At 41.0% G+C, this 12,780-nt stretch overlaps 1 protein-coding gene across 1 annotated transcript in view; it reads right to left on the bottom strand.

Annotated features, from left to right (window-relative positions):
• Positions 1-1,722: 1,722 nt before the first annotated feature.
• LOC139413614 (carboxy-terminal domain RNA polymerase II polypeptide A small phosphatase 2-like) overlaps positions 1,723-12,780 on the bottom strand; it is a 32,629-nt gene continuing 21,571 nt past the window's right edge. The window contains exons 4-8 of the mRNA XM_071161215.1: positions 11,341-11,442; positions 10,196-10,252; positions 6,106-6,198; positions 5,665-5,850; positions 1,723-5,407 (exon numbers count right to left, since the gene is read on the bottom strand). Of these exons, the coding sequence (XP_071017316.1) occupies positions 5,282-5,407; positions 5,665-5,850; positions 6,106-6,198; positions 10,196-10,252; positions 11,341-11,442 (564 nt within the window). The 3' untranslated portion in view covers positions 1,723-5,281. The remainder of the gene's footprint in view (positions 5,408-5,664; positions 5,851-6,105; positions 6,199-10,195; positions 10,253-11,340; positions 11,443-12,780) is intronic.

The following is a 12,780-nucleotide window of genomic DNA, read 5'->3' on the forward strand; positions in this document are numbered from 1 at the left end:
ATTGACGGTGGGTTTGTGGCATAGGCGACGTTATTGCCGGTGATGTCTGGTGAGGACCTGCATTTACAACAGGCCTACAAGCCCTCAGTCCAGCCTCTCTCAGTCTATTGCAGACTGATGGAGGGATTGTGCATTCCTGGTGTAACTCAGGCAGTTGTTGTTGCCATTCTGTACCTGTCCCGCAGGTGTGATGTTCGGATGTACCGGTCCTGTGCAGGTGTTGTTACACATGGTCTGCCACTGCGAGGACGATCAGCTGTCCGTCCTGTCTCCCTGTAACGCTGTCTTAGGCGTCTCACAGTACGAAAATGGCAATTTATTGCCCTGGCAACATCTGCAGTCCTCATGACTCCTTGCAGCATGCCTAAGGCACATTCTCACAGATGAGCAGGCACCCTGGGCATCCTTCTTTTGGTGTTTTTCAGAGTCAGTAGAAAGGCCTCTTTAGTGTCCTAAGTTTTCATAACTGTGACCTTAATTGCCTACCGTCTATAAACTGTTATTGTCTTAACGACCGTTCCACAGGTGCATGTTCATTAATTGTTTATGGTTCATTGAACAAGCATGATAAACAGTGTTTAAACCCTTTACAATGAAGATCTGTGAAGTTATTTGGATTTTTAACTAATTATCTTTGAAAGACAGGGTCGTGTAAAAGGAACGTTTCTGTTTTTGCTGAGTTTATTTTGTACAGAGCTTCATAATGTTGAATCTGGTCACAGTTTGTGACTATTATACTACCTCACCCTTGATGAAAACAAGGGTTTGTTGCAAATTGCTTAAACAGAAACCGAGCCTAAAACCCCAGAGAGCAAGCAATACATGTCCTCAAAGATGAAGGCAGGCGAGATCAGGTCTGACCATTCTAGCCAATGAGAGGACATATATGTGCTTCAACAACAGGGCATAGAGATAGATAAGAGGACTCATCTTTGTATCTGTGCCATTATAGCGTCTGTGACAGCCTCAATGGCGCTGCCCGTGCTATCTTTTTCATTGGCTGATTGACTTCGAAATCTTTGGAATCCCCACCCAGTTGACTACTTTAAAATGGCAAAGTCCATGCTAAATGGGTTATATCATGAGACCTCTAACTTCATGATAAAGGGCACAACTGCAGAAATGCCACGTACGTCCACTTATATCATTGCATTTGTAACAACCTAACCATTCATTACGAAACTTATATTAAATCAAATAAGCCTCATGTAACAAATTAGCAATTATATTTTTTGTTTACCAAATTTGACATTCATTGACCTCCATACAAAAATTCCTCACTTCGTAGGCTTATTTAAGTGGACAGAGTTTGGGAGGACTAAAACCTCTTGCGTCACCACTCCCTCTCTGCTATTGCCCAAAATGTGACATGGCCACTGATTCTTAATTAACACAAGTTCATCACATATTATGACGTCATAATGTAATGAATGTCCCTACATGCCTTGGCTGTGCATCCCAAATGAAACCTATTCACTAGATAGTGCACTACTTGTGACCACTGCCACTACGGGTCATAGTCAAAAAAAAGTGCACTATATAGGGAAAACAGCGCTATTTGGGATGCCCCCTCTGAATTTGACTTTGATTCAACTATATTGTTTGTGGAATGCAAATCTGTGTGATTAGGAATAATTCCTAATTATGATTAGGAAATCTGTGTGATTAGGAATTTGCTGCTCTCTGGAGATGTGGACACAAATGCACTACAGTAGACACACATGCACTAATCAATGTTTTTATTCCATCTTTGAAAAACAACTTTCAGAATTGCTAGTTTAACAAAAAAGCCCAAATATAATGCTTCTTACGTTTGTTTGACAAAATAGCTGTAAAAACAGTATTTTTAACTCCAGACGTACACGAGAGTAATGTTTTAGAATTTTTTGCATTATACTGTATGTATTACTGCATAGTTTCTACGCAAAATTTGAAGTTTGTTCATTGTACACAACCTGACCCAACCCCACAATCAATCCAACAGAGCCCAGTTAACAAAAAACTCAAATGAAAAATGATTTTATCCAAACAGAAATCTCATCCATTAGAAGAATAATAGACTGGTCACCATCACAATCTATCCAATAGATTGATCAATATATACATAAAAACAACGCTGCATCAATCGATTGTACCCTCGGACTCATGTCTCATTTTGTTCCGATTGTTTGGCATCTAAGAATCCATACAGAAAGTAAGCCAACTGAACACTGAAAATAGATCTCCATATTTTGTAATGGCCAAAATATTTTAAATTGGAATAATTCATTTCCAAAACAAAAGAACACCGAAAGCTTTTTAAGAGCTACATTTCTAGCCATTCTTTGCTTTTAATATTTCAAAAATATTGTGACTTTGTATACATATGGCTTTCATATAAAAAAAAAAAATAATTACAAAGAATTCTCTTGATAAGTCACCAAAACATTTTTTATTTTTACAGATGGACTGTTTAGGACAATCTATTTCAAATACATTTCTCTCCAGTTCTTTACATTCTTTCTTTCCAGGACTTTGAGAAAATAAAAACTGTTGTATGAGTAAGATCAAATAATAGTATGATAATTATCCTAGCATCATTCAGATGCTTAGCGATCATGAAGTGATCAAGAAATCTTGTATTTCTTACAAACAGTAAACTATATTTGAATCAAACACAGGACATGTCTGATGTCGCTTTGGTTGAGAGCCATAAGCATGCCCTTCATGGGCGTTACATATTAACTCGCAATCAGGGATGAACGTTTGCTCCTTCCGAAACAGTGATCCAAAACATTACGAATTAGGGTTCGACACGTCACCTCTGATGTGAATGTCAATATATTTCATTACACGTAGTCATTTCATGTCAGCAGACATTATGACTGAATATACCAGGTATCATGTGTGGGCCTCTAACCTAATTACAATTACTGACAATTAAGTGATGCATGTTTAAAGCAACAAGACTGGTTCTTTCGACTAGAAGAAAGGAAAGTGAAGCAGAAAACGCTTTAATTGAAATTTGTGAATATTTGGTTCCCCCTCCCCTCCAACCCACCTCTACAAAATAAAAAAGTGTTGAGCTTTCGTAAAAATGAATGTCTAACCCCACTTTACCTTTAGTGTTTCAGACATAACAATAAAACAGTGCTCTGTGCACCCTCTACCACATCCCACCACCAGAAGAGACAACTTAACATCCCATACAGAACTACTATATAGGGAATAGAGTGCTATTTGGGACACAGCCAGAGATTAAAATGCTTACAAATATCTAAAGAACAGAAACTATAGATTGGGAGACATGGAGTAGGCCTAAACGGACATATTTCTCTGACAGTATGGGTGTGGGGTCCACAACATCATAACACACGGCCCCTTCTTTCAATCCAAATGAAACAGCGGAGTAGGATTACTTGGTAAAGAGTTTTATGGATACTCAATTTCAGCCAAATACGAGAGACAGGGTAACAGTTATAAAAATGTAAAATAAAAAATGGGGATGAAGACCCTTCGTGCTTTATTCCAAAGCTTCTATTGCAGAAAGAAACCTTAGGCACTTCATAGTGTAATAGTATGAGAAGGCGCTTTATCTTGTGAATAAAACCACAAAACAAATCTCTTTGGGATGCAGTGACTAGTCTGGCTTGGGCTAAATTACAACTTGAGCAGTAGAACATCTCTTGCTAAATCCATCCAGTTTATGGCACCACAAAACCGCTGCCACCCCACAATGTGTACAACACCTGAGATATGGCAGTGAGTACCGTAGACCTTCTAGAACAACAGGCAATAACGCAAAGATAATTTATCAGACATACTTTTAAGTCTCAGTAATGTAGAAACATCTCACCAAAAATATAATACATTTTTAAATAATGACTTGGCAAAGTATGGAGAAAGGGCTAAAGGTGGGGGCTAAACTAGTGTGCATTTGGTACACTCTTAGCAGCTTACACAAGTCCCCCAAGCTAACCAAATAATATGGCACCCAGAAGGCTTGACACAAAATGTGAATCATTTTAAAACAAGGCCTTGGTTTATCCACTATGGCATCCGTTGAAGACTAAATACCAGCATAGAATCACTCCAAATTTGCAACACGAAGTCTCAATCAGTCTGTTCATTTAAATGTTTTTTTTTTTGTGTGCTAAAAGTTGAGGTGAATCAGCTCAAGTATACTGTACCTGATGCAGCTCAGGGTGAATCAGCATAGAGGCAGGGTTTGTTACACCACTGCATTTACACGATGGGTGTGACCCCTTGGATTGTAATGATCCCTATTGGCTGAGGATATCTTCAGCAAATGAGAATGGAGAATTTCATGTAACTACAACATACAGAGGCTGTTAATGTATGGCTGTTCTTCCTCAACATCCCAGACATTACAAAATTCATCATCTGTACTTCTAACCAACATATCCAACATTTAAAAGACATCTTAAAAATGTATAGAAAAGCGTAAAGATTGAAAAAGAACAACCATTTTCTACAAGGAACAAAGCTTTTTTCCTTCTTTAAAAACACAACAAAAAAAGATTTAATTATTTTGTTCTTATACAGAAGGCACAAAGATGGAGATCCCTTGCTCCCCATGTAAGGTCTGGTCAAATGAGGTCATATCATCTTATGTACTGTAATGTCTAGTTATGTCATGACGGCCTTGGATCAGAAAGACCACCTGTTCAACTTTCAAAATGAATTTCCTGAAGTAATCAATCCATTCAGGAGAGAAAAGTCCTTAAAAAAAGCCTTTATATAGGCAGTTGTACTAAGAATTAGAAATTAAATCACTATGTGGATTTAGCAGTTTCCTTGCAATGCTTTAGAGTCCTTCGTCAACGTGTTTCTACTGAGATTATTGTCGAAGCAGAGAGGTGATGTGCAGAGTCCATTGTTTTGTGTCACAATTAGTGCTATAAAATCAAAGTCTTGTTTTTGGAGAAACAAAGACCTGGCCAGTCAGTGTGAATGATTGGATTAATAGTATGTGTTTGAGTTCCGATTTTAAAATGAGAAAAGAGTGAGCCACTTCGCATTGTGTTTGTTGGATTGTTTCCAGAACAGTTTTGCAGCACCAGCTAACATACTGAGGAGGAAGAGGACAGTAGGAGCGGTGGACAGCCGTCCAAACACACAGTTCAGGGGCCAAACAAACACACCGCCGAGTGTGTCTAGGATACTAACACAGCACACAGAGTGCGTGTATGTAAGTAAGGTTTGGTTTTTTTCCGTCGGTTGATGGGTGTGGTCTGGCTGAGAGGGGGAGGCTCTGGCTTGTCAGAGGGGGCGTGTTGTGTCAGGGGGCTCGTAGCTGCTGCAGCTTGGCATAGACGTCGTCCGCCTCACTCAGCTCCTCAAAGACGGGTAGGAGGCTCAGCAGCTCAGTGTCCTCCAGGTCGTCAAACCAGGACACCACAGGCACCTGAGGACACACAATCAGAATAAAACATTTACATTTTAGAGAAGGCTATTAATGAAGGAAAGACCCTTTCCTGACACTCTGCAGTTGGGAAACATTGATTTCCACAGTTTAGACAAAACACACATTCAGAAAATAAAATTGGCATCATCAAATAGCTTAAAACAGGGAGATCACCTCAGTGATTCAACATTGGGACAGGCCAGTAAGTCCTTTGGAGTAAAGCTCAGTGAAAGATTGGGCTAGGCAGCAACACTCACAGCATTCTCAGGATGGAAGATGTAGGAGGCGGGGGAGTTGTCCAGGATAAGGGTCTTGTTGAGCTGGCGGCCCAGGCGGCTCAGGTCCTTGACGTAGCAGCCCTGGTGGAACACACAGGACTCCCGAAAGAGACGCGTCCCGAACACACCACACTGATCCAGCAGGTCTGTCACTGGGTCTGCATACTACAGGGGAGACGGAGGAAGGAGAGAGAAGAGAAAGAGGACAGGCCATAAAGATAGAAACAGAAAGGTAGAGAGGGCCAGGTACGGATGTAAGACAGAGAGTAGTGTCTAAGGGGAGAGTGGTATGTTGGGTGGCAGACAACTGAACATAGCTGGAATTGCTACTTTTTCTAACAGGCATATCACCACCACCAGGGGGAGCAAATTGAATAAATACCAGTTAATTCTCTAAATCAACAGTAAAAGCAATGTTACCTTCGCAAGACTTGCAGTGAAGAGAACACACTCAAACAGCTCTCCCATCCTCTGGAGGAACTGGTCTACATGTGGCCTCTTCAGGACGTAAACCTGGGACACATCACAGCACGGCTATAAGCATCTGGCTAGGAGAATCAAGTACAGCTATCTAACAGCGACCATCTATGAACACTAGTCTATGTACTAACTGACTGAAGCAACTACACACACACACACCTCCAGTCCCTAAGGACCACAGTATCTATTGATCTTCAAATCTGATCAACCTTATTTACTGGCTAGTGATAAGTCTACTCACCTGGCTTAGCAAGGCTAATGTTTTGGATAATTGAAAAGGGGGGGGGGGGGGGACAGAGGCTGGTGAGCACAAGTGAATCCATCTTTCATCCACTCAACAACCTGGTTCAACATTTCAGAAAATAATAGAATGTGAACATTAAAAACATAACTGAACATGAAACATGTTAAAATAAGGGTTAAAAATGAGGCCTGCCTCCCGGTTTGGTCTGCCTGTTCTTTCCTTCTCATTCAGTCTGTGGGTTAGGGAAAGCGCGCCAGTATGTGTGGTTGTCCTAGAGGGTCATGTTGGAAGAGGTCAGCCGCCTCCTGAAACAAGTAATCGAGAATAGGCCGTGCTGGTGAGAACCAGCCTATCCTGGATTACTTGAACCAGGCTGAGGCCAGGGAGCTGTGGCCAGTGTCCCAGGATGAGGAGGCCGGAGTGGGGAGAGGGAGGCCTCGCTGACCCTTGGCTTAACTGTACTATACAGCTTCAAAATCTAGTATATTCATCTTGACCATGGAAGAGAACACATTTATACAACAAATGTTCCATTTACACATGACTTTAGATTTCATGTATTTTTTATTTATTTTTAAGTGCTACATTTAAGAAGCAGTAGCGCTACTCCAATGGGCTGCAAAGTATAAAAATAACAACAGGGAGTCCCTTAGCAATGTCCTTGTTTTTGAAAGAAAAGCTATTGTTTTGTCCATTAAAATAACATCAAATTGATTGGAAATACTGTGTAGACATTGTTAATGTTGTAAATGACTATTTTCAAACGGGACTTTTTAAATGGAATATCTACATAGGCGTACAGATCAGCAACAATCACTCCTGTGTTCCAATGGCATGTTGTGTTAGCTAATCCAAATTTATCATTTTAAAAGGCTAATTGAACATTAGAAAACTCTTTTGAAATTATGAAAACTGTTGTGCTGATTAAAGAAAAATAAAACGGGCCTTCTTTAGACTAGTTGAGAATCTGGAGCATCAGCATTTGTTGGTTCGACTACAGGGTCCAAATCTGAAAATCGTCAGTCTATTCTTGTTCTGAGAAATGAAGGCAATTCCATGCGAGAAATTGCCAAGAAACTGAAGATCCCGTACAACGCTGGGTACTACTCCCTTCACAGAACAGCGCAAACTGGCTCTAACCAGAATAGAAAGAGGAGTGGGAGGCCCCGGTGCACAACAGAGCAAGAGGAAAAGTACATTAGAGTATCTAGTTTGAGAAACAGATGCCTCACAAGCCCTCAACTGGCAGCTTCATTAAATAGTAACACCAGTCTCAACGTAAACAGTGAAGAGATGACTCCGGGATGCTGGCCTTCTAGGCAGAGTTCCTCAGTCCAGTGTCTGTGTTATTTTGCCCATCTTAATCTTTTCTTTTTATTGGCCAGTCTGAGATATGGCTTTTTCTTTGCAACTCTGCCTAGAAGGCCAGCATCCCGGAGTCGACTCTTCATTGTCCTCCATTGGAACACAGGAGTGATGGTTGCTGATAATGGGCCTCTGTACGACTATGCAGATATTCCATTAAAAAAAAAACATCTGCTGTTTCCAGCTACAATAGTCATTTACAATGTCTACACTGTATTTCTGATCAATTTGAAGTTATTTTAATGGACAAATGTGCTTTTCTTTCAAAAACAAGGACATTTTTAAGTGACCCCAAACTTTTGAACATTAGTGTGTACACACACACACACATACACACAATGTTTGGGCACCTATTCATTTAAGGGTTTTTCTTTATTTTTACTATTTTTACTTTGTAGAATAATAGTGAAGACATCAAAACTATAAAATAACATGTAATCATGTAGTAAGCAAAAAAGTGTTAAACAAATTCTTCAAGTAGCCACCGTTTGCCTTGATGACAGCTTTGCACTCGCTTGGCATTCTCTGAACCAGCTTCAAGAGGTAGTCACCTGGAATGCATTTCAATTAACAGGAGTGCCTTATTAATTGGTGGAATTTCTATCCTTCTTAATGCGTTTGAGCCAGTTGTGTTGTTACAAGGTAGGGGTGGTATACAGAAGATAGCCCTATTTTGTAAAAGACCAAAGGTCAGTCAACACGGAAAATTTCAAGAACTTTGAAAGTGCAGTCGCAAAAACCATCAAGCGCTATGATGAAACTGGCTCTGATAAGGACCGTCACACGAAAGGAAGACCCAGAGTTACCTCTGCTGCAGAGAATAAGTTCATAAGAGTTACAGTGGGGCAAAAAAGTATTTAGTCAGCCACCAATTGTGCAAGTTCTCCCACTTAAAAAGATGAGGCCTGTAATTTTCATCATAGGTACACTATGACAGACAAAATTAGATTTTTTCTTCTTCCAGAAAATCACATTGTAGGATTTTTAATGAATTTATTAGCAAATTATGGTTGAAAATAAGTATTTGGTCACCTACAAACAAGCAAGATTTCTGGCTCTCACAGACCTGTAACTTCTTTTTTAAGAGGCTCCTCTGTCCTCTGTATTAATGGCACCTGTTTGAACTTGTTATCAGTATAAAATACACCTGTCCACAACCTCAAACAGTCACACTCCAAACTCCACTATGGCCAAGACCAAAGAGCTGTCAAAGGACACCAGAAACAAAATTGTAGACCTGCACCAGGCTGGGAAGACTGAATCTGCAATAGGTAAGCAGCTTGGTTTGAAGAAATCAACTGTGGGAGCAAATATTAGGAAATGGAAGACATACAAGACCACTGATAATCTCCCTCGAGCAAGATCTCACCCCGTGGGGTCAAAATGATCACAAGAACGGTGAGCAAAAAGCTTACCATCAGTAACACACTACGCCGCCAGGGACTCAAATCCTGCAGTACCAGACGTGTCCCCCTGCTTAAGCCAGTACATGTCCAGGCCCGTCTGAAGTTTGCTAGAGAGCATTTGGATGATCCAGAAGAAGATTGGGAGAATGTCATATGGTCAGATTAAACCAAAATATAACTTTTTGGTAAAAACTCAACTCGTCGTGTTTGGAGGACAAAGAATGCTGAGTTGCATCCAAAGAACACCATACCTACTGTGAAGCATGGGGGTGGAAACATCATGCTTTGGGGCTGTTTTTCTGCAAAGGGACCAGGACGACTGATCCTTGTAAAGGAAAGAATGAAAGGGGCCATGTATCGTGAGATTTTGAGTGAAAACCTCCTTCCATCAGCAAGGGCTTTGAAGATGAAACGTGGCTGGGTCTTTCAGCATGACAATGATCCCAAAACACACCGCCCGGGCAAGGAGTGGCTTCGTAAGAAGCATTTCAAGGTCCTGGAGTGGCCTAGCCAGTCTCCAGATCTCAACCCCATAGAAAATCTTTGGAGGGAGTTGAAAGTCCGTGTTGCCCAGCAACAGCCCCAAAACATCACTGCTCTAGAGGAGATCTGCATGGAGGAATGGGCCAAAATACCAGCAACAGTGTGTGAAAACCTTGTGAAGACTTACAGAAAACGTTTGACCTCTGTCATTACCAACAAAGGGTATATAATAAAGTAGTGAGATAAACTTTTGTTATTGACCAAATACTTATTTTCCACAATAACTTGCAAATAAATTCATAAAAAATCCTACAATGTGATTTTCTGGATTTTTTTTCTCATTTTGTCTGTCATAGTTGAAGTGCACCTATGATGAAAATTACAGGCCTCATCTTTTTAAGTGGGAGAACTTGCGCAATTGGTCACTGACTAACTACTTTTTTGCCCCACTGTACATACATACATACATACATACATACATACATACATCTATACACACACGTGTGTTGATCTAAATGCCATTGTCAGTTACCTGGTGTGTTGTTCCTTCAATCTCCACAGGTACAATGAAGTCAGCATTACTGATGGGCTACAGCATTAGAGGAGAAGACAACCGTTTATCATCAGTTTTCAGATAAAATATAATCAGTTGCAGTGACACACGCAAAAGACAAACGTAGAGATTAACAAAAAAAGTTAGATATTCTGATTAAGAGATGCATCTAAAAGCATAGCAAAGTTTTAAATTAGGAAAAAACTAACCCTCCCACCCTCTCAGCTAACCCTCCCACCCTCTCAGCTAACCCTCTCAGCTAACCCTCCCAGCTAACCCTCTCAGCTAACCCTCTCAGCTAACCCTCCCAGCTAACACTCCCAACTAACCCTCCCGACTAACACTCCAAACTAACCCTCCCGACTAACACTCCAACCCTCCCGACTAACACTCCAACCCTCCCGACTAACACTCCAACCCTCCCGACTAACACTCCAACCCTCCCGACTAACACTCCAACCCTCCCGACTAACACTCCAACCCTCCCAACTAACACTCCAACCCTCCCAACTAACACTCCAACCCTCCCAACTAACACTCCAACCCTCCCAACTAACACTCCAACCCTCCCAACTAACACTCCAACCGTCCCAACTAACACTCCAACCCTCCCAACTAACACTCCAACCCTCTCAACAAACACTCCAACCCTCTCAACAAACACTCCAACCCTCTCAACTAACACTCCAACCCTCTCAACTAACACTCCCACAATCCAAATCATGCCTTGTTATGAGAAACATGGACGACACTGATTTGTCTGCCAGTGACCATTGATTTGTTGATTGAATGTGTTAACAGCATCAGCAGCTCCCGTTTCACAGCCAGTGTAAAGAGCTACCTGATCCAGCTAACAGCTGTCCATTAACACTTACAGTCTAATAGTGGGATTTAGAAGTCAGACGGGACACAAACAAAGAGGACTAGCCGATCAAACGATTACAGCTTGTTGTTGCAAATGAGTAAAGTAAGAGCTATGGATCATGCTATTATATATAATCAACTGCCCTGGCCTGCATAGGATCAAAACAAGATGTCTTCGAATTCTTGATATGTGGTGAGATAATAGGTCAAACTATGTTTTCCAATAGCCCTGTTTCTTATTAACAGTGTATGTATATTACCTTGAAGGAGCTGTGCACCAATGTCTCATCCAGGTCAATGACCACACAGATCTTGCCCTCATCCTGAGGGGTTACCTCGGGCAGTAGACTTGTCCCTGGAACCTGAGAGGAGCGGAACAGGGGAAGGGTAGGAAGAGAGTAGAGGATAAAGGAGTAGTAGAGGAGGAGGGTGGAGGAGTAGAGTAGTAGAGGAGGACAGTTAGAAGAGGAGGGTAGAAGAATAGAAGAGGCGTAGAGGATGAGTAGAGGAGGATAGAAGATTAGGGGAGTAGACGAGGGTAGAAGATTAGAGGGTAGAAGAGTATAGGATGAGTAGAGGAGGATAGAAGAGTATAGGAGTAGAGGGTGTGTAGATGAGTAGAGGAGGGTAGAAGATTAAAGGAGTAGAGGAGGGTAGAAGAGTAGAGGAGTAGAGGAGAGAGGATGATTAAAAGGATAAAAGAGTAAATGATTAGAGGAGGAGGGTAGAGATGGGTAGAGGTAGGATAGATGTGGGTAGAGGCAGGATAGAGGAGGGTAGAGGTAGGATAGATGTGGGTAGAGGCAGGATAGAGGAGGGTAGAGGCAGGGTAGAGATGGGTAGAGGTAGGATAGATGTGGGTAGAGGCAGGATAGAGGTGGGTAGAGGCAGGATAGAGGTGGGTAGAGGCAGGATAGAGGTGGGTAGAGTGACTTTTCCCCTACAATTTAAATGAAAGATGACACACCCCACACTTAAAGCTGCAATACATAACTTTTTTGGGAGACCTGAACAAATTCACATAGAAAGGTCTGTCATTCTCATTGAAAGCATGTCTAAGAAGTGGTAGATCTGTAGTATGTGCGCTATTTCTATGCTTCCCTTAAGTTTTGTTTTTGCATCATTTACTTTCGGTTTTGTACACCAGCTTCAAACAGCTGAAAATCAATATTATTGGTTATGGAAAATATACTTCACAGCAGTTTAGATGGTACAATGATTCTCTACACAATGACTGCTTGTTTTGTCACATAAACTGAAATTAAGCAAACTATTCTAATTTTATCAACCAGGAAATGGCAGCGTGATTTCTGCATATTGCATCTTGAATGAAATATTCCAGAGGGAATCGATCATCTATTGACCTGGAACCTCTGGTGCGATTCTATACAGGAATCACATTTTTCCAGTTAGGAAAACCTTTTAGTTTGAGAATGACGGGTTCAATGTGAGTTCCAGAATAATAACCAATGACCTATCTACAGTAACAAATGGGTCATCTAAATATGTTCATGTATTTGGTCCTAGTGTATATAATTAGCCCATACACATTACAATTTCAGACACGTATCCTATTGCACAATGCATACTGTCCTGTAAAAGTGAATTAACTTCCTTTTCCACCCCAAATACAATAGCTTAACTGTAACATGTCTGAAGAAAATTGATCAAAACACAGAAATATCAGTTACAATACATTG

This window comes from Oncorhynchus clarkii, chromosome 7 (assembly GCF_045791955.1).
Source record: "Oncorhynchus clarkii lewisi isolate Uvic-CL-2024 chromosome 7, UVic_Ocla_1.0, whole genome shotgun sequence".
NCBI lineage: Eukaryota > Metazoa > Chordata > Actinopteri > Salmoniformes > Salmonidae > Oncorhynchus > Oncorhynchus clarkii.